We start from the raw sequence: 24859 nt of genomic DNA on the forward strand, positions 1-24859 counted from the left end.
CCTATGTAAACAAAAGTGTGTGTGCAGAAGAGAAGGACTTGGGAGTGTTGGTGGGTGAAAAGCTCAGCATGAGCTGGGATTGTGCCCCTGCAGCACAGAAAGCCAGATGGTGTCCTGGGATGCATCCAAAGCAGTGGGACCAGCAGGGCAAGGGAAGGAGATTCTCCTGCGCTGTTCTCCCCCAGTGAGACCTCACCTGGAGCCCTTTGTTCAGTTCTGGACTCCTCAGCACAGGAAGGACATAGATCTGTTAGAATAGGTCCAGAGGAGGCCACGAAAATGATCCAAGGGCTGGAGCAAATCCCATACAAGGACAGGCTGAGAGTTGGGCTTGTTCAGCCTGGAGAAGAGAAGGCTGCAGGGAGACCTTAGAGCAGCCTCCCAGTACTGAAAGGGGCTCCAGGAAAGCTGGGAGAGGCTTTTGATCAGGGAGTGCAGGGACAGGAGAAGGGGGAGTGGTTTTCAGCTGCAAGAGGGGAGACTGAGATGAGATCTTAGGAAGAAATGTTTTCCTGTGAGGGTGGTGGAGCCCTGGCCCAGGTTACACAGAGAAATTGTGGCTGCCCCATCCCTGGAGATGTTCAAGGCCAGATTGGATGGGGCTTTGAGCCACCTGATTCAGTGTGAGGTGTCCCTGCCCATGGCAGGGCATTGGAACTGGCTGGGCTACAAGGTCCCTTCCAACCCAAACCGTTCTGTGATTCTATGATAGCTGTTTTCATTGTCTGGTATTAAGCCTTTTGTATCTCTCACTAAGTTTACATTAGAGAGAAAGGAAAAAACTTTTTTCCGTCTCTGAGATACAGAATTTATTTCCCTTCCAGAATATCTAAGGAACAACATGACTCTCTCAGATTGGAAGTCTGTTCAAATTTGTGATTGTCTACTCGTGTGAATATTGAAGGAGGACTTGGGGTTTCTGGTTCAAACAGAGTGTCTAAATTTCTATTACCTTGAAGTGCAAACCATAATTGTTCCTAAAGCAGGTGGTTATGGACAAAATTGTGCAGAGTTCATTGCTGTAAGACAAAATCGTTGTAAGGAAAGGGCCTCTTTGTACTCTTAAGGCTCTGTCAGCTTTCTCCATGCTTTAGCCTGCAGTTTCCAAGATTGTTTCTCCAGTTGATGAGCACAAAAGTGCTCTGCTTTTTCTACTCTAGTCCCTCAGTGCTGAGAAAATCTAGAACCAGCCCCGGGAAACAGCCGCTGATTCAATTGGTGCAGTAGATAGAGTGGAACTGGCAGAAAAACTGTGCGCAGCTGCCTGTGCTGTTCCCATCTTCGAGAGTGTGTGGAGAAATGGGTAGTCGAAGAGTGCTGTCTGCTGGCTTATCCTTGGCTGTTGTGAATATTTCTGCAAAGAACGATGCGAGCTACTTGGAATACTTAAAGGGGGCCTACAGAAAAGCTGGGGAGGGGCTCTTGATCAGGGAATGCAGAGATAGGACAAGGGTTAGTGTTTTAAAGCTGAAAGAGCGGAGATTGAGATGAGATTTTAGGAAGAAATGTTTTCCTGTGAAGGTGGCCCAGATTGCTCAGTGAAGTCATGGATGCCCCATCCCTGGAGATGTTCAGGGACAGGCTGGATGGAGCTTTGAGGAACCTGATCCAGTGGGAGGTGTCCCTGCCCATGGCAGTGGGGTTGGAACTGGGTAGGCTTTAAGGTTGCTTCCAACCCAATCCATTCTGTGATTCTATAGGTGTACAAGTAAAATGAGTTAGAGACAACAAAACATCTGTTTACAGTTGAACTAAAATGACAGATAGCCAAGCCATGACTGTAGCCTGTTGGGCTTCATCTCTGCAAGCTGAGACTTGTGCGTTGGTGGTAGTGACTGCTTTGTTTGTGTTTTATAATTATTCAGCAGAAGCTACGAGGCCAGGCAGCTAAAGAGATGCTATCGCTGCACATGTCCCAGTGGAGATGCTGAGTCATAAGTAGCTTGGTTTCAGTGTGGTCAAACAATTGTAATGCTCACGTGATTCGTTTAAGTGTGGGGTTTTCTAAAAATATTGTCTTTGTAGTAAATACATTCCTCTTTTTCACCTTCCCAAGCCTTACGGTGTACTGGCTTTTTCCTACCAGAAATAGTCTGAATTCAGGATGAAAACTGGTCAAGGGATCCTCTAGTCTTGCACGTGAGAACTTGAAGAGATTTGTCTGACAGGCTGTTGAGAGCTAAAATCTTCAATCAATTCCAGGGCTCTTTACTGTATCCTGTTTGTTGTGTGTTTTGTTCTAGGTTCTCTAACAAACGAAGGTAACTCAACTGCTGTTCTGTCACGATGGGGTCAATTGTGTGGGAATGTGGTTAAACATGGTAATTCCTTAACCTCATTGTGCTGTGTAACAACAAGAAAAGAAAAGTCGAAGTTTCTCACGCGTCTGTCTCAAATACATCATCTTCTGGCCCGAGCCAACCATGTTGTACACAAAGAGTATTACACTTTTGGACAACCTCAAACAAGGACTGCAAATATCACCACTGAAGTGAAATCCAAAGGTACACGAGCAGTTGAAAGAGTTTTCGGACTGGGCTCAGTAACTGGCCCTGCTCCCAGTGTGGAAGGATGGCTTTTAGCTGGATGTTCTGTTACCTTTGGCTTTTGGATATGTTGGTGGGGCACACAAGAGGGCACAGTTTGTTTTCCTGCGAGCCCATCATCTTGCGGATGTGCCAGGATCTGCCTTACAATACCACCTTCATGCCTAACCTTCTGAATCACTATGACCAGCAAACAGCGGCATTGGCAATGGAGGTAAGATCTTTTTTTCTGCAATATGTGTGGTTTTGGCCTTTAGTTGACAAATAATTGCTAGCAGAATCCAGGAAGACATTTCTATTAGAAATAAAAATGAAATAATAAAGATGATTTAAATATAAAGCCACATACCACTTGCAAAAGATGTGTGGTAATATATACTAAAATATTCTGTGATTTCTTAATTTGGTATAACTGAGTGTGAAATACTCTGGGTGTGTTTGTGTCAGTCTGTTACTTCAGATATTTAGGCAGATCACAAATGCATGTTTTGAATGGTCTGTCACTTAACTAAATGCCAGAAACCAGCATCCTGAACGATGAACAGCGGAGTGTTAGTTCTGAAGACTGCATTCTTTGGTGTCTTTGTTGTATTTGGCCTTTGTTATATTTTGCCTTTTCTTACTCACCTAAAATTTGGTGTGACAAAAATGAGAAAAATAAGACATATGATGAAAATAATGCAAATTGCTCATTTATTAGTGCTGCTTTTCTCAGCTGCAAGGTCAGTTGTCTTGCGGGCAGTTTCATTAACCTGTTTCTGTTCTATATCCAGGCAAACTTTTAGACGTTGCACTGTCTTTGTCATAATGGTACCTTATCACTGCTACTCTTCTCCCTTGGAACTTTCTTTGAACTTACCCGTAGTAGTTATCTCCTTCTTAAAAAAAACCAGCCCATTTCCACTGATAGATTTCTAACCTTTCTTTGGAGAGCTTTCCTGATGGGACTCCAACCACACATTTAGTCTCTCTTTATCTACATTCTGGTTTGTACAAGAGTTTAAACTTCATTTCAGTCTGTTTGCTATCTTGCCACTCTGCCTAAGGAGTTTCCTTACTCGGTATTCTGTGATCTGACTAAGATTGATGGAAATTTAGAATATTAGGCAAGTCTTGCTGTCAGCTTGTTCATATTTTCATGAAAGGTTTGTGCAGATAAGGTTTATTTGTATTTTTGAAGTGCTTGGGAATCCTCTCTGGTAGATATGCTGTGCTGTGTAAACTGAGAACAGAAAGAGTAATCGTATGTTTTCATCTTTGACTGCTCTTCGTAACAATACGGAAATGTAATTTAATTGTTCTTGTTAAATACTACAAAGCCAAGGCTTTCTGTAGTCTTTCTTTGGAAGATTTGTGATCCAGGCTTGACAGACGTTTCACTCTCAGAAGAAAATAGAGGTTTTTACCCTTAAATTTTCTTTGTTTGAAAGAACTATGGACTTGCATTGCAGCAGCCCCTTTGGATGTGGCTAAGGATTCCAATTATATTAACTACGTTGCAATGGGAATTAATTATATATTAGACTTGGTTCTGGTAATTTCTGAGGACCTTTGAAGATGAAACTGTAAGAAGGAAAAATGAAGCCAAAGCAAGTAAGCAAGTTTAACAAGAGAACGCTGTGAACAGCTAGGTGGATACAGTCTATTTAGTCTCTGAAAGGTGGAGCTAAGGATATGAAAGGAACTGGTGAAAACAACTGGACTGAAGATTTCTGGGACTTGACTTGCAGAGTTGTAGAGACAGCGGCGTTTGGTATTGGTGGTGAGAGAAGTAGATAGTCACCTCTTGGAGTGCAGGTATATTATCAGTGGAAGGCTTTTGGGATCTGTTCAGCATTTTCTTACATGGTCTTGGAAGAGAAGACAGGCGGTAAGGTGAGAACCTGCTGATACTGCTGTGAGCACCTTACAGCTGAGGTCAGAATGGAGTTGTCCCTGGAGGTGTTCAAGTCCAGGCTGGGTGAGGCTTAGAGCAACTTGATCCAGTGGAAGGTGTCCCTGCCCACGGCAGATGAGTTGGAACTGGATCCAACCCAAAAGTACCATTCTATGCTTCTGTGATTCTCATCTCCACATCTCAGCAAGGACAAGGCTCGAAAAAGGGACAGAGAAATGTAACTAAAATCATTATTACAGGAATGAAGTAGCTGAATTGCAGGAAGAAAGCCCAAAGAGCTGGAACACTTTGATTTAGAGAGGAAGAGCCTAAGGGATAAACCCAAGATTTCCAAAATCACAAGTGTAACAGGATTTAGCTGCAGCCCAGTATTGCACAATCCTGGGATGAAAGGATATTAAATGAAACTAGCAGGAAACTGGTCTAACACAGGTTAGAGACAAAGTACTTCTTCATGTGGTGGCTGCAGATGTGGGCACCCTGCTCCAGATGTGGGCACACAAGGGATTTTTTTTTTTTCATAAACACATGCTTTTTCCTGCTAGTAGCTTTCTAGTAATGGCCAACATTATGTTCGTCTCTCTGGCTTTTGTTGCGTGTTGAAGCAATGATTTCAGACAACTGTCAAAAATACCATTTTCCCTAATGGCCTATTTATGTCGGTGGTTGGAAGCAGAGCAGTAATTACATGGACCCTTGGTCTGAGCTGGAATAAGTGGTGTAAATGTTCTTACCTTTGTGAAATGGTTTTCTGCTGCAGAGAGAGAAACAGCGGAGACATGAATGCTACTTCTCTGCACTCCGTGCTATCGAGCTCAACTTAATCGCTTAAATTAGCTTGCACGAAATACTGTGGTGCTGCAGTTTGGATACTAGCTCAATGCCAAAGGCATTCTTAAACTTAGCACGGGTGTGTTGGTTGTGTGGGCGTATGTACAGTGCACCCCGCTGCCAGCGTAAGGAGCATATAGGGCAGTGGTTTAACTGTGGGGATGGGCTCTGGCTGTTGCTGAATGCTCCATGGAAAATGTGTGCAAGGAAACGAGGCTATTCTCAAGCTTAAATTCACTGTGCAGGGGCCAGCACCTCCACTGCAGAGGTTATTAGCGGGTTGAGCAGGGGAAAATGGAATGAAAAGCCACAGGTTTTCATACTTCCACTCTTTGTGTCAGCCTAGATTGTCCCTTAAATTGGTACTTAGTGAGAAGGAAGCTTTTATTATTTGGCTTTTTAGCCACTGTTTAGTGTTGCAGTCAGATGGATGGAGCACTTGAATTTTGAGATGAATGAAGTCTGTTAAAACTTACAATGTGACATTATCTGGTAAATATCTCCTCTCCAAGCCCTCCCTAATTGCTATGAGCACAATATAATACAGCATCAGAAACGGTGGGATTCATGTTCTGTGTTGGGGCGGGAAGGCCTTGTAAATCTTACATGTCCTCAGAACCACTTTTTCACAACAGTTCCTAATAAAACCAATAAGAATAATTCCATTCGTTTGTACTGGAAGAGTCCAATACAAAAACAAGTGAATGTGAAGCAGAAAAAGAGAACTACTACAGCTGTTGACTGGCCATCAATAAATTCCGTGTTCTTCTCTTCCCATTCCAGTGATTCTTTCACTGAAGGAACTGTTTAAAAGCTTATTTATTATTATTTCTTGAAAACTCAAAAAATCAACAAGTTGCCTTATTGAGCTCTTGAGCTAACACGATTACTTTACAATTAAAGTAAAATCAAATATGCTTGCTTGCTTTTATATATATTTTTATATATATATATAAATAAGAATCCGGAGTCCTCAGCTAAGGAGGAACAAGGATCTGTTACAAAGAGTCCAGAGGAGGCCACGGAGATGATCAGAGGGCTGCAGCACCTCCCATATGAGGATAGGTCTGAGAAAGTCGGGCTTGTTCAGCCTGGAAAAGAGAAGGCTGCTGGGAGACCTTAGAGCAGCTTCCAGTGCTTGAAAGGAGCTCCAGGAAATCTGGGAGGGGCGCTTAATTGGGGATTGCGGGGCTGAGATGAAGGGGAATGGTTTGAAGCTGAAAGAGAGGAGATTTAGATAATATCTTGGGAAGAAATGTTTTCCTGGGAGGGTGGGGAGGCGCAGGCACAGGTTGCCCAGAGAAGTTGTCAATGCCCTGTTTCTCAAGATGTTGAAGGCCAGGTTGGATGGGGCTTTGAGTAACCTGATGCAGTGGGAGGTGTCTCTGCCCATGGCAGGGGACTGGAACTGAATGGGCTTTATGGTCCCTTCCAACCCAAACTATTCTATGATTCTAAGTCACATCTTCAGTGTTGTCTTGTTATGTTGCAGCAATATTGGTATTAACAGTCTTAATAAAACAAAGAGGAACAGGGTATTACATAATGATTCCCTCTTAGCGTGTACTGGTGCATGCTATAATCCATTCCTATGCCTTTATTTACTCCTATGAAAAATAATGCCTTAAGCTTTCTGCTGTGCTGCATCCGCAAGGCCTGCTTTAATCCAGGGAGACTGAAGGGAGGGCTTGCTGCATGCAAGTGCCTGGAGCATTATTTTTCCCCAAGTATTTTTAAAGACACTGACTCCTTTTGATAGGAGACAAATACTGGCTGCACTTCCAACCTGTGTTAACATCCACTTGGCTGTAGCAGAGGTGGAGTCATAGAATCATGGAATGGTTTGGTCGGAATGGATTTCAAAGCTCAGTTACGTCCCCCCCAGCCATGGGCAGGGACACCACCCACTGGATCATATTGCTCCAAGCTCCATCCAACCTGGCCTTGAACACCTCCAGGGATGAGGCAGCCACCACTTCTCTGGGCAACCTGGGCCAGGACCTCACCACCCTCACAGAAAGACCTTTCTGCCTAAAATCTCATCTCAATCTCCCCTCTTTCAGCTTCAAACCATTCGCCTTCATCCCATCCCCTCACTCCCTGATCAAGAGCCCCTCCCCAGCTTTCCTGGAGTCCTTTTCAGTACTGGGAGGCTGCTGTAAGGTCTCCCTGCAGCCTCCTCTTCTCCAGGCTGAACAACTCCAACTCTCTCAGCCTGTCCTTGTATGGGAGGTGCTCCAGCCCTCAGATCATCTTTACATCTGCTTCCTTATAGAAGGAGCAATCCTTGTTGGTACAAACACACCAGTCCCAGCAGAGCATGGCAATATGAGATGGTGGGTGTGAGGGGCAGTTATCCTTGGAGCTCTCTCCCTGCAAGCTGTCCAGGTGGGACGGAGCTGGAGCTGGAGCTGCCGTGCCCTGCAGTTCTGCACAGTGTGGCTGCTGTGCACATCGTGGCAGCGGCGTCATGCCTCCTGGCTCGACTTGAGAGGATCATTCCTTTCATCTGCTCCATCCTGGTCTGTAAAACATTCCTTTTTTTAGCATTTTAAGGTATTTTTTACATTTTCTATGGTCTGCTAGCATGTTGTTTTGTTACAGAAACCACCCAGCATAGCCTGTCTTGGCTGTGCTGCTACAACTGTCCTCTGACTACCTTTGTGATGACAGTGTGACACTGAGATGATGTTGCACTGTGCTGCTGCCCTGGTTCCACTGTGTGACACAGATCCTGTGCTGAGCGAGGCACTGACAGCAGAGAAGTTAAATTACCTCTGTCCCCCTGAGGGACCTGACCTTGTTTACTCATCTTGTGGATTATTATTGCTACAGTGTGAAGAATGATTTCCAGTCCCTTTTTCACTTAATATTCCTCTGGCCTTGAAGGATTTGCTTATGCGTAAGACGAGCAAGCAGTGGTTTTTATCTACCTTAATTCAGTTTTTGTAGACAAATATATTTTATCAGGGAGCATTTAACTGTTGGTGGGCTGTTGGAGCCTGGGAGCGCACCATTAAGTCATTTGTCACTCAGGAAGAGAAGTGGTTTAATAAGATGATTGCCAGCCTTTTTGCAGTTAAATATACTGCCAGCACTTCCTTCTCTTTACCCTGATTTTTATGGGACCTCAAAATGGTACTGGGGTCAAAGAGGCTTTAAAGGACAGGAACCAGACATAGCTGAGGGCTAAATGGGTCCTTCTGGGTGAATGCAGAAGTGTTGTCTTTTGGGATTATACCGGAGGTGAAACACTGCAGAAATGAGATGATACAGTCACCATATGGGCAGAGGAGATAATGTGCCGTTCCTTTGCATGCTTCCCCAACTTCCATTCCCATTTTGCATATCAAAGAAGAGCAGCACTAGGGACTTTGAGATGTATTAGAGCTCGGTTGGTGAGGGTGTAGGTGGGAGATGTGAAGTGGGAAATAGAAGAATGTTATCCTTCTGTTGATTTGTTTTTTGTTGTGTGAGATAGGTAGCTGGAAGGAGAGAGGAGTAATGTTGACTCATACACTCCTACTCCATCGGCATGGCAGGATTCACCAGCTGGGAATCACTGGATTAATATAAAGAATCTACCCAGTCACAGAGTTTCGAACATTTAGAAGCAGAGCTAGTGAGTAGTTAATGGACTTTGCCACAGAACACGTAACTACAAATGTAAAGGGTAACACATTTAAGCTGAAAGAGGGCAGATTTGGATTAGGTCTTAAGAAGAAATGTTTTCCTGTGAGGATGGTGAGGCCCTGGCCCAGGTTGCCCAGAGAAGTGGTGGCTGCCCCATCCCTGGAGGTGTTCAAGGCCAGGTTGGATGGAGTTTTGAGCAACCTGATGCAGTGGAAGGTGTCCCTACCCATTGCAGAGGATTCAGGAACTGGATGGCCTGTAAGATCCCTTCCCACCCAAACCATTCCATGATTCTATGATGATACCTGATTTTTCATATTCCATTTCAAATCTAATGTTTTCTTGCTTGTACGGAATCTTGCAGAGGATGATTCTTTTGACCTGCTGCAGAGCAGAGTGCGTGCTGCGAGATTTGCAAACCCTTGTTACCTGTATTTCTGTGTGTATAGCACTGTCTCCTTTTTGAGGCAATAATTTTTTTATTTCTCTGCACCCAACAGTCATCTTTGGACTCATAGTTTTGGGGTTTTTTTGGTCTTTTTTGATTGGAAAAGTATGCTTGAAACTGTCATCAACAAGAAGACATAGCTGTATCTATCCCAGCCTGGTCTTAGCATCTGGGAGAGAGGTTAGGGATTTTTGCAGTATAAGTAGGTCAAGTAGTTCATTTTAGTGGTGTTTCTCAAACAGCTTTTCCATCAGGCACATGTTACTACTGATTTCAGATAATCCATGTTGGGATGCAGCGTGGCGCTGGGAGGTAGCACTGCCTCATTCCTCTTCTGTTTCTGTGTGGGTTTTTTGGTTACAAGTGGGAAGCATCTTGCTTTGTTTTCATAGTGAGCAGGAAGGTTGGGAAGGATGTAGGGTGGAAGGTTTAACTTCTTCCCCCATTAATTCTATCATTATCCCTTCCCCCCCAAATCTTCTTTTGCCTTGCCCATACACTTTACCCTCCTAAATCTCAGCAGTTTTCCTTGGCTTTCTGTATTCTTCAGTTCTGCATCCAAAACTCATAGAAGAATACAAAGCTAATGGAAAAGCAGGTTTTAATCAGCTGGTGTTTTGTAAGCACTCTAATCTTAGACTCTAATTTGCGGTAAGGATTAATTTTCTCTTTAGCATATAAGAATATGCTGCCTACAGAACAATGGAGCTGTACGTGATCATAGGAATGCATGCTGTGCACCAGGTGATTAAAGCCTGCTCTTTCCTTTACTTTCCATTCACTTATTCTGACTCTGAACTTTTATCTTTAAAATTGCCATGTAAAGATATAGATTGCTTTATTGTTAAAGCAGAACATCTCAAAGCTGGAATTGTAAAGGTGATTCTGTAGGATACAGGCAAAGTGAAAAAGACCATAATCATAGACTGGTTTGTGTTGGAAGGGACTTTAAAGATCATCCAGTTCCAACCCCCCTGCCATGGGCAGGAACACCTCCCACTAGATGAGGCTGCCCAAGGCCCCATCCAACCTGGCCTTGAACACCTCCAGGGATGGGACATCCACACCTTCCCTGAGGAACCTGTGCCAGTGCTTCAACACCCTCATTGTGAAGAAATTCCTCCTTATGTCTAGTCTAAATCTGTCCCTCTCCAATTTATAGCCATTCCCCCTCATCCTATCACTACATACCTTTATAAAAAGTCCCTCCATAGCTTTCTTGTAGCCCCTTCAGGTACTGGAAGGTCGCAATAAGATCTCCTCGGAGCTTTCTCTTCTCCAGGCTGAGCAACCTCAAATCTCTCAGCCTGGCCTCGTATGGGAGGTGTTCCAGCCCTCTGATCATCCTTGTAGCCCTTCTTTGGACCCCTTCCAACAGTAAATAATAAAGTGCTGCTCAGGAATTCTCATTCTAGGAATACCTGAAGCTTGTCTGTTCGAATTGCATCGGATGGTAGTTTCAGTCTTGACATGAGCTTGAGTGTTGTGCGGAAGTGGTAGAAATCCTAAGCATGTCAGAACCATTTGGGAAGAACCAGAGCTGTTACATCCCCAAGCAGATCTATACAAAAATTAGTATGTTTGTAATTTTGTAATATGGGGCTTTGGAAGAAGCTGCTTCTTGAATGCAGCCTTAGACGGTCTCATATCAGGACCATCAGTCTGATCCTTTTCACACTAAGGTCCCGTGAACATTAAGGCAATCCAAATGAATATTAAATATTCAATGAACACTGAGGCATTTGGACTCCTCGGACAGGATGAGCAGCCATGTGAAATAATCATTTGAGTTCAGATAAAGCACGGACCTGTGCGTATGTACCTATGTTGCAATAATTTACATTAGATATTTGGAAGAAAGTCTTCACTCTAAGGGTGATGAGGCACTGACCCAAGTTGCCCAGAGAAGTCATGGATGCCCCATTCCTGGAGGTATACAAGGCCAGATTGGGTGGGGCTTTGAGCAACCTGATGCAGTGGAGGGTGTTGCTGTCGATGGCTGGAGGTTGGAACTGGATGGGCTTTAAGGTCCCTTCCTGCCCAAACCATTCCATGATTCTATGAACAGATGCACAAAAGATGGACTTTCTGGCTACTGTTGCATGCAGCGTCTTATTTATAGGAGACCATTGTAATTCAGGCAATCAGATGGTCAAATATGGACTTACCCAGGAGGATATTTTTCTGTGCAGAGGTACCCAGATCCCAAACAGCAAACTGAATGGGTTTGTGGACCTAGATCCTTCTTGAGTGTGTGGTACACCCTAGTACAGTAGTTGAAGAGGATATGAGCTGTAACTGGCATTTTAAGGTGGGAAGGGTGCTTGTTGCATGTGAGCTGTCACAGTCAGTCTCTGATTTTTGTCCTCCAGGGGCCATGTCGTACTTCAGGGACCTAATAAAACTGTTGTAGTCCTGTGCTATGCAGAGCAGCACGGAGGAAGAGTATGATACTACAAGGATGCTTCTTTCTCAAACAAATATAAGAACCCAAGGGTTATAACTTCTGCCTGTATATGGGCAGTGTTGGAGCATCAGAGGTAGATAGCAAGTCTTAGAAACCCTCCCTATCTTTTGTCTGGCTAACAGACCTTCTCCAGAGAGTAATTTTAGAAACACTGTTCTGTCATCTTCTATGTTTACTAATGAGAACAAGATGCCACATGAATATTTTCAAAATCAGAGAGAGAAAATGAATAGAAGTGGGGTTTGGGTTTGGGTTTTTTTGGTTTTTTTTTTTTTGTTGGATTGATAACCTGCTGCTTGCACATTGAGGATGAACTCTGTCACCACATTCATGTTTTCTTGAATAAAAGATGAATTCTGGATGATGATTCAAGTGGAAGTATGGAAATTGATTTTAACCTTAATAGTTTAGTGCAACCATATAAAAAACATTAATTTGATGTAACGATTCATTTTGAAGTGAATGATCTACATCTTAACGTCTATTCACAGCAGGTTTGTTTTCAGGGTCATGAAGGCAGATGGCTCTGCATTGTGGCTAATTCTGTAGCATCTGGTGAAGGCTTAAAAAGGGTTATTGGGAAAGGTGGAACATGCATGAATCTGTTTTGAGTAGTTAAATGACAATGCTCTGTAGAGTCAGTCATGGCTGCAAGCAGCTTTATATCTATCAGAAGCAAGGCCATTTCCTCAAGTAACCTGATGCACTGGGAGGTGTCCCTGCCCAGAGCAGAGGGGTTGGAACTGGATGGGCTTTAAGGTCCCTTCTACCCCAATCCATTCTGTGACTCTGTGATGATTCAATGATTTTGAAGAACCATTGATGCTGCCCGACTGACACCGCAGCTCAGTGCAATCTCCCTGAAGTCGTGTGGTTTCCAATTGTCTGTGAGGCATTTAAAAGCCATCTTCATAGCCCTTCAAAGCCAGGGGGAGTACTCACCATCTTTTCAGGAAAACATTAAATGCTTGTGTTAGCTTTGAGAATCAGTTCTCTATCCAGTTTCTCGGTGAATCATAGAGTCATGGAATAGTTTGGGTGGGACTGCATCTCAAAGCCCATCCAGTTCCAACTCCCTACCATGGGCAGGGACACCTCCCACTGGATCAGATTGCTCCAAGCCCCATCCAACCTGGCCTTTAACACCTCCAGGGATGGGGCAATCACAACTTCCATGGGCAACCTGGGCCAGGGCCTCACCACCCTCCCAGCAAAACATTTCTTCCTTGTATGCAGTCCAACTCTCCTCTCCCTCTATGGTCTGATATAGATTAGTTCTGTGGACTTAGAAGTTGGATACAGGACCGTTAAAGTTCTATTTTGATTGTCATTGGTAAGTCTGTCTTTGCACTGCAGTTCCTAGCATTGCTTTTTTAACAACGCCTGTCCCATTTTGTTTCCCATCTTGTTAATTTGGCCATGATATTCCCTCCTTCTCCCTTGTCCTGTACCCCAGAGTTAGTTCCTATGGTTACCCACGCTTGGTGGGGTGACAAAGGTTGGCATCTCGACACTCCCGAGCCAAATCCTGCCCTTTGACTCTCTCCCCTTTTCACACCCCTGGCTACGCTTGGCCTCTCGCTCCGCTCCAAGGCTTCTCAGCCAGGCGTTCCCATGGAAACGAGGAAGGAAATATGAAAGGAGAAGGGGAGCGAACAGAAGCACAAAGGGCTGATTAATTTGAATGTGAACAAGGACGGAGAGCTTCTTGTAGTTCATCTTTGTGTGGTGGAGAAACCTGAAATTTATCTTTTAAAAGTTGCTTTCAATTTGTAAACTTGTTTATATTCCCTGTTTCTTGATTTATAGAACAAAAGTTGTCATGTTTGTGGCACTCAGCGAGGAGAGAAACATCTTTCTTTTTAAATCCAGTGAGAAGATTCAGCTCAGCCATTCATTTACCTTTTTTCCCCTTGCATCAGTCGTTTTTAATATTTTTCTCTGAGAACTTACATGTATGACATTTTTCCATTCATGCTGTCAGTTATGAAACGCCTGTGCATCCTTTTTTTGTGGAGCAGTGGCTGGATTATCCTGTGCAGAATCAGCAAGGCCCAGGAGCTGAATCTATGAGTATTCCGTCTGTTTTCTTATTATACATTTTTAGCATTGTGGTCTGATCAGAACACGTGCGATGTGGAAGTGGAACCACAGAGGAAAACACGGTGACAAAGTTTGGTCTTGGACTTCAGATTTGGTGCTTAGTGTCAGTAATAAAGAAGACTTTTAAGAAAATAAAAGTGTGTATTATGTGATTTTAAGTGCCTATGAGAGACCTTATCCGCATATTTTATGGATGTATTAAGTAGTTAGAGTTCGATATTCATTTCTTAAAGAACAATGAAGTTACTCGGTTTTCACATTTTCCACAGTAGCTTTTTGAATGACAAATGGTTTGATTCTTACAGAAAAATAGTCTTTACCTTGTGTAGAAGAACATTACATGGTCCAGTTTGAAAATTTATTCGCTGGCTGCACTTTTACAAAATCTTGTGGCTAAAAGACTGAAAAATCTCAGACATTGAAGTGTACCCAGGCATTTTCCTTGGTCTTTGCAACTACAGGAAAATTATTCCCATTATTCAGAACAACCTTAATTCAGTTGGACTTGATGATCTTAAAGGTCTTTTCCAACCTAAGCAATTCTGTGATTTTGTAATTAAGCAGCGTCACAAAAAGGCGACATAATCCTTCAGATCCATCGGTTACTTTTTCCGGACACAACGGGAGGCAGTTGCTTTTGTCTGGAAGTAGTGAGCTTCCAGGCTTTTGAAGTGTCTGCTCTGGTCTGCCTCTGTGTTGGTACCGGTTGCTGTTAGGAACCGGGGTCACAGAGGGGACTCAAGGAAAGGGCATTGAGTTAAAGCCAGGAGTTTGAAAGTGGCAGCCAATTTCTTGGACATAACGGGCTGTACCCATCACAGAGGAGCCAATGTGACAGATTAAAGGACTCATTTGTGATCACTGGGTGTTAGTCCTCATCCCTGAGGTGGGAGGCAGGCAGAAGGGCTGGAGCACCTCCCATCTGAGGACAGACTGAGATTGTTGGGGTTGTTCAGCCTGGAGAGGAGAAGGCTGGGGGAAGACCTTAGAGTGACCTCCCAGTATTGAAAGGGGCTCCAGGAAAGCTGGGAAGGGGCTCTTGATCGGGGAGTGCGGGGATAGAATGAGGAGGAATGGTTTTAAGCTGCAAGAGAAGAGATTATGGTGAGATCTTAGGAAGAAATGTTTTCTTGCTGTGAAGGTGGGGAGGCCCTGGCCCAGATTGTCCAGAGAAATCATGGCTGCCCCATCCCTGAAGATGTTCAAGGCCAGGTTGGATGGGGCTTTGAGCAACCTGATCCAGTGAGAGGTGTCCCTGCCCATGGCAGGGTCTTGAAGCTGGATGGGCTTTGAGGTCACTTCCAACCCAAACCATTGTATGAAGGAAATCATCAGAGGGCTATGGAGCAGAACACATCAGGAAACATTACCAAATGTGTGCGTACACTCCTACACGCTGTCCTGTCCATATCCTGTGGCTTTGGAGGTTTGAGAGACAAAAGGAGCTGCAAAGCTGGCTCAGCCATGCGGGAATCCTGTGGATCTGCAGAGCAGAGACCTGCTGGGGTATCCAAATGGGGCTCAGCACAGCAAGCTGCCAGCTGTTTCACCTCCCCTGCCTTCAGCACCACACCTGGGCTCTGCCCAACTGCGTTCTCCAGCCTTTTAGACACAGATATATGTTTAAAAGGGATTTTGCAGTGTTGGGCACTTATTCAAAGAAGCAATCAATGGGAAAACGCACTTACCCTCTCTTGTCCCTTGCATTACCCTCAATCACTTCCCCAAGCAATTTAACGCAATCTTTCCTGTTCATCCAACCTGCTCTTTAATACTTCAATCCCGCTAATTCCATTCTTTGTTGATTCCCTTGCTGCACACATCCCTGCAGTGCATTCCACGCAGAACCTCGCACACAGAGTAGATTTATAGTGCTTGTGTCACTGAGATTCTTTTTGAAGAGGTTCTGCTGCCACACCCATGGATATTCACTTATCTTTATTTTATTGCTTAAACTGGAAAAGAATTGGGGTTCATCGCCCTGTGTAGGGGCCTCACAGAGTGCTTACATAATCTTGTCTTCCCTTGTTTTCCTCCATCTGTGTCCCCTCTCTCCTCTTGTTAATCCTATTATTGTGTTAGGTCTTGTCCTACTTGTCCAGAGCGTTTCAAAGACACGCGGAATACACCCTGAGAGCGATTCCTCCCAAAGCTATGTCAGCGACACAGAAGAGAGCTGGGCACAAAATTCTGTCTAGGGACAGTAGGGAGAAACGCCTGGACCTTTGAGGGCAAAATATTATTTTGTCTATTTTGAGAGAAGCAAGCATGCTTTTAGGGTGCCACGGAAACAAATAAGCAGAGGCACTGTGGGAATTCCTGTCAAATACTGATCTGGTGAATTATTAACTGTAGAGAAGAAAAATCAACTTCAGGAGCTTGGTTTTATTCTTAATTTCATAGTTGGGGTGAGGCTTTCAGACTTTCAGACGCTTGTGAGGCGAATAACAGCTTTCTGGCCAGTGGGAAAGCGTTGTACAACTGCAATTGTTTCTTTAATTCTCCTTCCCTGTCCTCCCCTGTGGAGTTCATCTGTGACCTCATTAACCTGGGACTAAATGGAAGGGATAGTATCCCCTGATGAATCTTAAATGTTAATTTACATCTGCTGTGTTTGGGCATGGTTTTTTTACAAATGGTTGATTATTAAAATAGAATTCACCAACTAATTACTTTTAAGCTTCTGTTTTGAACAGAAATAAATTTTTGTTCAATAGGTTTGAGTAAATTGAGGTTTTTCTCAGCGTGAACTTTTCTGTTCTCTCTTTCTGTCTGTTGAGGTGTAGAGGCCCCATTAGTGACCCTCTTGTAATTCTGTAATTAGGTAAAAGAAATAGGTATTGGGATGGACTATATCTTTTAAAAGTTAAAAGAACCATTAGTGAAGTCAGTGTTTGCTCAGAACTTACAGACTCACGGTGGAATTTGAATAACAAAAGAACAATCTCTTTCCAAAGGCTGAAAACTTCCCCCAAAGCCACCTCATTTTGCATTGTTTGTGCCCAGCTGTGCGTGCTGTACAGACAGAGCTCAGGAAGGATTTTCTGCATAACACTGAAATACAGAAAGTGGATCCTGAGATTCAACTGGCCAGGTCACCTTTTATTTTGTAATGGCTTTATTGTGCTTGCTTGCAGTGACAGCAGCAGTATGGGACAATGCTACATGGTAACACAAGGAGATGCACTGTTGAGGTTTTCTCAAACTTCCAACTAAAACCAGTAGTTTTCCTTAATAAAATCTTCCTTTCCACAGGAAAGACATGTATCTGTTAGAGTGAGTCTGGAGGAGGCCACAGAGGTGATCCAAGGACTGGAGCACCTCCCGTTCGAGGACAGGCTGAGAGAGTTGGGGTTGTTCAGCCTGGAGAAGAGAAGGCTGTGGGGAGACCTTAGAGCAGCCTCCAGTACTGAAAGGGGCTCCAGGAAAGCTGGGGAGGGGCTCTTGATCAGGGAGTGCACGGATAGGGTGATGGGAAATGGTTTTCAGCTGAAAGAAGGGAGGTTTAGATGAGATCTTAGGAAGAAATGCTTTCCTGTGAGGGTGGTGAGGCCCTGGCCCAGGTTGCCCAGAGAAGTGATGGCTGTCCCATCCCTGGAGGTGTTCCTGGCCGTGTTGGATGGGGCTTTGAGCAACCTGATCCAGTGGAAGGAGTCCCTTCCCATGGCAGGGAGGTTGAAACCGTATGAGCTTTAAGGTTTCTTCCAACCCAACCCATTCTATGATTCTATGATTATATCATCTGCCTGCATCTATCCAGTCAGTGCATGTGAAGAGTAAATACTGCAGTTTTACATTTCTTGTGTTAGAAACTGGCTAAAATAAACTCAAAACCAGCTATAACTCCCTGAGAATCCTTACAATCAAAATAGTCTGGAAACTGGAATTGGGGTGTGTGAGAGTAGAGGAACAGTATCAGCTGTAGGAGGGCAGCTCAGTCAAATGAAGTATAAGGCGCTGTCGAACTGAGATTGGGAGAAAGTGCAGCTTGATTGGAATTGGATCCTACTCTAATAAATGCACATGTCCAGATAAACCATCCTGCAGTATTTGTGCGTGCAAAACAACCAGCTAATTTTTAGAATTGCCTATACCAAGAGCAGCTTACTGTAGAAGCCTGGTAGTGCAACCTTCCTCAAATTGTGAGGGAAAGAAGATAAATAATTGGCAAGGCAGCAGACAATATGTTTTAAATATTGCTCTTTGAAATATCCTTAATTTTGAGACTCAAAGATGCAAATCTCCCCTCTTCTCCAACTGTCGACATGTGTGTGTGCGTGCGTCTGAGTGTGTGTATGTCTGTGTGTCTGTATGTATTTGCACTGGTATGTAGATGTAGCAGATGGGTTTTTATGTTTGATTGAGACTGTTAAAATATTAGTATTCATTTTGCAGATAGGTTTTGTTTGCTATTCTGAATAATTTTTATACTATTAATCCAACAGACCACACTCGTATTTCAGTTTGCATTGTATTGTTTATGTACATAGTTGTATTGGAGCAGTGTCATGCTCTATTTCTTTCCAAGCTGCATATATCATAGCCCTTGACTTTTCCACTGTTAGAGATATTATTGCATTAGCTGAGTATTCCTTTTCATTTTCAATTTGAACAATAGATAGTGGGCAGAATCAAGAAAAGTTCCAATACGTAGCCAGGCATATTTGTAAAATCATTTGTTGCAGATCATTTTTGCTGTTTATTCTTACAAAGCAACAGTCAGGGTGGATATTGCAGGATCGTTCTTTGAAGTGTTTGATTTAGATTCATTATGGGCTTTAATAGGAGCCAAATTAAAGCCATTTAACCAATGCCCAAGACAACATTGATCCTAATGTAGCCAGGTAAGATGTGAGAGTGTTTGAGTGGTAATCCACTGTTTAAGAAGACTCTCTGACGCTCCCAGCTCAAGCAGTAAAAGAGTTTGTTATGATGACTGTGTCTGCCATTGAAATCTTGTACACGTAACCAGGTGTTTTGGCTGGGCAGAGAATTTTGTGAGAGAATTTCAACAGCAGTCTGGCTGCCAGGTGACAGCAAATTCATTGATTCATTTGTTTCTGAATTCATGTTGTGTGCTTTTCTCTTGCAGCCTTCTGTCTGCAAAAGGGTGTACTGGTCTTTAACAGCATCAGTGCCTGTTCTCTACCATAGCGTGAAGTCATTATCTCCCATCTGAGGACAGGCTGAAGGCACTGGGCTTGTTCAGCCTGGAGAAGAGAAGGCTTCGAGACCTTAGAGCAGCCTCCCAGTACTGAAAGGGAGCCTAGAGGAAAGCTGAGGAGGGGCTCTTTCTCAGAGACTACAGGGATAGGACGAGAGGGAAGTTTTAAGCTGAAAGAGAGATTTAGGTTAGATATTAGGATGAAGTGTTTTCCTGGAAAGATGGGGAAGTCCTGGCCCAGGTTGCCCAGAGAAGTGGTGGCTGCCCCATCCCTGGAGGTGTTCAAGGCTGGATTGGATGGGGTTTTGAGCAGCCTGATCCAGTGGGAGCTGTCTCAGGGGGTTTTAAGGTCCCTTCCAACCCGAAATGTTGTATGATTCCATGTTGTGGAGGTAATGCTATAAAACTCAACGGTTTGCCTTTATGATCTTAGAGGTCTTTTCCAACCTTTCATGGCGCTATGATTCTATGAATCTGATTGGTAATTTTGAAGCTTGGCTGTGTCCTTCTCTGCATTTTTTCTTGTCTTTCCTATTTTTAGAAATTCCCTTTTTATGAGCTCCGAAGAACTTGATATGGCTGCCGACTCCACTGTCTGCTCTCAAGTTAGTGTTGAGTCTTCTAACAAATCTTCATACCAAATGCTTTCCCTCCTCCACTCAGCAAGTGAATTTTTGAGCCCCTTGCCAGCAGTGAATTGTTTATCCTCCTCACTCCTGTTGCTCTTCCAGGAGATGGACCTCCCTTGAGTTGACAGCAATAGTTGCTGCTGTGTGGATCAGGCTGCAGTGGCAGAGCGGAGGCTGAGTTGTTATCACTAATGCTCCACTTCTCCTAGTGGGTATCTTCCTCCTTCCCACAGTGACAACAGCACTGGAGCCTTTTACGCAGGCACCGAAGCAGTGATCACACTCTGTTTATACTCAGAAAGTTGTCCTTGCAGTCATGGGAGACAGAAACACGGACGTTAAATGAAAAAAAGCAATTCTGCCAAGAGTTACTTCTGCCCAGTAGTCTCTTGCTTGTCCAGGGAAGTGCTCTTTATACTGTCTTAACTTAATACTATCTGAAATACGGTCCAGAGGACTGTATATTTATTTCTCTGTGATACCTTGGAATTCTCCCAAGTCCATCACAGCAGGCATATGGAGACGAAGAAGGAAGTGCAAGCAGTCTCAGCTGTCTTATGAAAACTAACACTTCTTGCACTTGGAAATTGTTACCAGGACCACCCATCTGCATCCGTCAGTGCCTAAAACACATAGATCACATTTAGGAAAAGCACAAAATTGACAGATGGATGCTGTCTTTTCAGTGTCTTCTAAAGGAACTTCAGAATTTAAAATGAAGCAGGAGACCTCTTTAAGGAACAAGAGCAGATGGCTTTGCTTTTTAGTCATATAGACAGAGATTGGTGTCATTTTCTGTCTTTTAACTACTTTCATCTTTATCCTACTTCTTTCTGCACTTGCGAAGTAACCCTCAGACGTCTGTGTACAGACCAGAAAGCTGTGGATGGTTTGCACGGTTGTTCACAAACCAGCCAAATAGAGTAGTTGATCCTAGATTTTAAAGTGAATAGCAAGGTGATTGGCTGGTTCTGCCTGTAGCATGAGAAAAATATGATTTAAAACTGTACTAACTGTGTGACATTTTTATTGTTGGAAGGACCTAAATCCTGTGTTCAGTTTTGGGACCTTCAGTACTCGACCCTCAGACACTGAGCTGCTGAGCATGTCCAGGAAAGGGCAGTGAAGCTAATGAAGGAGAAACCTTATGAGAGGTGGCTGAGAGCCCCGAGGCTGTTTAGTCTGGAGAAAAGGAGGCTGAGGGGAGACCTCATCGCTCTCTGCAGCTCCCAGAAAGGAGGTTAGAGCCAGGTGGGTGTTGGGCATTCCCAAGTAACAAGTGATGGGAAGAGAGGAAATGGCCTCAAGTTGTGCCAAGGGGCTTTAAATTGGATATTGGGAACATTTTGTTTCCTGCAAGAGTGCTGAAGCCCTGGCAGAGGCTGCCCAGGGCAGTGGTGGCGTCCCCATCCCTGGAGATGCTCAAAAACCATGTAGCCATGGCACTTCAGGACATCGTTTAGTAGGGATGGTGGTGTTGGGCTGACGGTTGGACAGGATGAGTTGGAGGTCTTTTCCAACCTTAATGTTTCTATGATTCTATGAGTTAATAGCTATTTAGATGTGAACATTTACTTTTAGTACTAAGGTAAAACAATCTGAAAATTTTTACATCTCTGCCTCTAACGTAGTGCTGTGTCAATTTAATCCTCTCTGTAACCATGACTTTTCCAGCTAATATCAAATTATGAGGTGTGAGATATCAGAAGGCTTACGTGGTTCAGAAGGGTACTTACAGATAATATGAGAAGGGTTTTTTTTTCATGCTGAACTAACAAGCAGCCAGAATTGTGGCCCCATTTGGCTTTTCATCCCTGCATCACTGTGCAAAGCTAAAAATAATTAACAAAAAAAAGTACACCTGAGTTTCTCCAGACAAGGAAATTAAGGGTGAGGTAAGCTTTGAACATGCATTATGCTAAGTGTTCTACACTACATTTGTCTTGGCACTATGCGTGGAAAGCAGGCTTGGGCAAATTAACCTATTACCTTTTGAAATGAGAAGAAGGCATCTGTGCGATAAAGCTGCACTTACACAGGCACATGAAGTTGAGCAACTGTGGATTGATTCCACAATAAATGGACTTGCTATTATACACCTGACTGTGCATTGCTGGCACTCTCCTCAGCTGTTCCTCATGTGGCACTGTCTAAGTCAAGGCCTAACTAAGGGGGAAAAGTAGTTTTCTGTTAGATCTGGCTGTGAGTTTTTGAAGAAGTTAGGGCCTCAGATAACTGCTCTTCGAAAATCAATCACCGGCTCCACTGTGCCTGTGCGAGCGCTCCCTGATCTTCTGCAAGTGTAAGGTCCTGCACCTAGTTTGGGGCAATCCCGAGCACAATTAGAGGCTGGGTGGAGAATGGATTGGGAGCAGCCCTGAGGAGAAGGACTTGGGGTGCTGATGGATGAGAAGATTCATAAGAGCCGGCAATGGGTGCTCACAGCCCAGAAACCAGCCATGTCCTGGGCAGCATCCAAAGCAGTGGGACCAGCAGGGCCAGGGAGGGGATTCTGCCCCTCTGCTCTGCTCTGGTGAGACCTCACGTGGAGCCCTGCATCCAGTTCTGGAGTCCTCAGCACAGGAAGGACATGGATCTGTTGGAGTGGGTCCAGAGGAGGCCACAAAGATGATCCAAGGGCTGGAGGATGTCTGCTATGAGGACAGGCTGAGGGTATTGTGGCTGTTCAGCCTGGAGAAGAGAAGGCTGCAGGGAGACCTTAGAGCAGCCTTCCAGTACTGAAAGGCGTTCCAGGAAAGCTGGGGAGGGGCTCTTGATCAATGAGTGCAGGGATAGAATGAGAGGGAACGGCTTTCAGCTGAAAGAGAGGCGACTGAGATGAGATCTTAGGAAGAAATGTTTTTCTATGAGCGTGGTGAGTCCCTGGCCCAGGTTGCCCAGAGAAGTGGTGGCTGCTCCATCTCTGGAGGTGTTCAAGGCCAGGTTGGATGGGGCTTTGAGCAACGTGATCCAGTGGCAGGTGTCCCTGCCCATGGCAGCGGGGCTGGAACTGAATGGGCTTCAAGGTCTCTTCCAAACTAAACCATTCCATGGTTTTATGAAACACTAGCTCAGTTAAAGCAGGACTCTCAGGTACAGCCTCATTTGAAGTTAGTATCAGCAGACCAAGTCTGCAGCTGTTGTTTGGGATATTAACTTACACAGTTGTCTTCAGGTTAAGTTTGTGTATCAGCCTGACTGTGGGCTCTGGGCTCCAGCAAGAGAGGAGCATGCAGGTCAGAGCCATTGGAGAACAGATTTCCTGTGTCTCAAGAAAACCATTGTGGTTGTAACAAATAATCTCTAGGGAGCACTCACATGAACTGCTCAGCTGTCAGAGCAGAGAGACCAGTTCAGTCAGAGGAGATGTGTAGTTATGGAATAGAATCACAGAATCACTGAGCTTAGAGGAAAAGACCTCTAAGATCGTCTAGTCCAACTGTCAGCCCAACCCCACTGTGCCAACTAAACTGTGTCCCAGAGTGCCATGGCCACGTTTTTTTAACACCCCAGAGAAGAAGACTCCACCACTGCTCTCTGCAGCTTCTGCCAGTACTCCACCACTTTTATAGTAAAGAATTTTTTCCCAATATCCAATCTAAACCTTGCCTGGTGCAACTTGAGGCCATTTCCTCTTGTCCTATCACTTGTTGCTTGGGAGAAGAGGCTGATCCCCACCTCACTCCAATTTCCTTTCTGGGAGCTGCAAAGAGCGATGAGGTCTCCCCTAGCCTCCTCTTCTCCACACTAAACAGCCCCAGGGCCCTGAGCCACTCCTCAAAAGACTTGTTCTCCAGCCCCTTCACCAGCTTTGTTGCTGGCTATCAGAAAATGGTTATCAAAAGCAGGAGGTAACATGTTCAGGCTAATAGCAGTTGGCTGAAGAGTTCAATCCAGCTGCAGCCTCTGTGATTCTCCTCAGGAGGCAGCTTGGAAAGCATCATTGCCCATGTACTTTCAGGAAAAAGTCTGGAATTGTACCTAATGAATAGCAAGCTATATTCATCCATAGGGCAACATGGGAGGGAAAGACCAGATGATGTGCCTGGCCTGAGACAGAATGCGCCCTGAGGCAGTCGCTGCCACCAGAGAATTGTGAGTAATGAAGAATCATAGCATCACTCTTCTCTCCTGGGCCTGAGGGAGGAAAACTTCCCTCCTTCTGTCTATGAGTTGATGAGAATGCTTCCTGGTTGGGCTTCTGTTAAAAGAAAGGAATATATGAATAAACAGAATGGTGAAAGACCACCAAAATAACTTCATTTAAATCTTGCAATAATATCACTTCCCAAATAACCGCCAGCTGTTTAGCACTGTGTAAAATAAAAGGTTGAATTTTATTTCTTATCTCTCAGTAAAATGAGAAGTCTGAAACTGTAACACAGTTTCATGATGTATTTATAATTATTATTCTTGCTTTGTAACCAAAAGTGAGAATTTGTTTTAAAAAACTATTTGAGGGGAAAATCTACACATCAATCCTTTGTGTTTTATCCTCTCCTGAAAAAAAAACAACAAAGGAAAACCAAAGGCAAGCAGGAAATTTCTGTTCTCGGCTAGAGCATGGCCATTAAAATGATTGTAGCAGGCAGGGAGTGTAGGGAGGAAGGGGCTGGTGCTGCACTGCCAGGAATCGGGAATTAAAGCAGCTTTGCTACTAGCAAAGAAAATTCTAGGAAAGAGGGGAAGAAGAGAGGGAAACGTTGTGCTGCATGTTGGACTGCTCTGAGGAAGCAGTGCTACACAATGAGGGCACATTATTTGATACATAGCACCTGCACAGCAAGGAAAGGAGGAGTGGAAGTATTGTGCCTCAGTCTGAAAAGAGCTGAATTTGTTATACTGCTGTTGTCACTGCGTTTGGAGTTTTCACTGGGTCTTAGAAGTTTTCTCAGAGATAGAAGGACCAGTGGGTGTATGACTGTAGATATGTTACACAGTCATGTGGTCTGGCGTATTTAGATGTTTTTGGAATATAACTATGGGATCACTTAAGTTGGAAAAGGCCTTTAAGATCATCAAGTTCAACCCTTAACCTCACACTGCCAACCCCACCACTAAACAGCACAGCCACATAGCTTTTAAATCCCTCCAGGGGTGGGGACACCACCACTGCCCTGAGCAGCCTCTGCCAGGGCTTC

At 44.2% G+C, this 24859-nt stretch overlaps 1 protein-coding gene across 1 annotated transcript in view; it reads left to right on the forward strand.

The window, feature by feature from the left end:
• FZD3 (frizzled class receptor 3) overlaps positions 1–24859 on the forward strand; it is a 62461-nt gene that overhangs the window by 4306 nt on the left and 33296 nt on the right. Inside the window, exon 2 of the mRNA XM_054063599.1 lies at positions 2244–2760. Coding sequence (XP_053919574.1) covers positions 2572–2760 — 189 coding nt within the window. The 5' untranslated portion in view covers positions 2244–2571. The remainder of the gene's footprint in view (positions 1–2243; positions 2761–24859) is intronic.

This window comes from Cuculus canorus, chromosome 3 (genome assembly GCF_017976375.1).
Source record: "Cuculus canorus isolate bCucCan1 chromosome 3, bCucCan1.pri, whole genome shotgun sequence".
In the NCBI taxonomy this organism is placed as follows: Eukaryota; Metazoa; Chordata; class Aves; order Cuculiformes; family Cuculidae; genus Cuculus; species Cuculus canorus.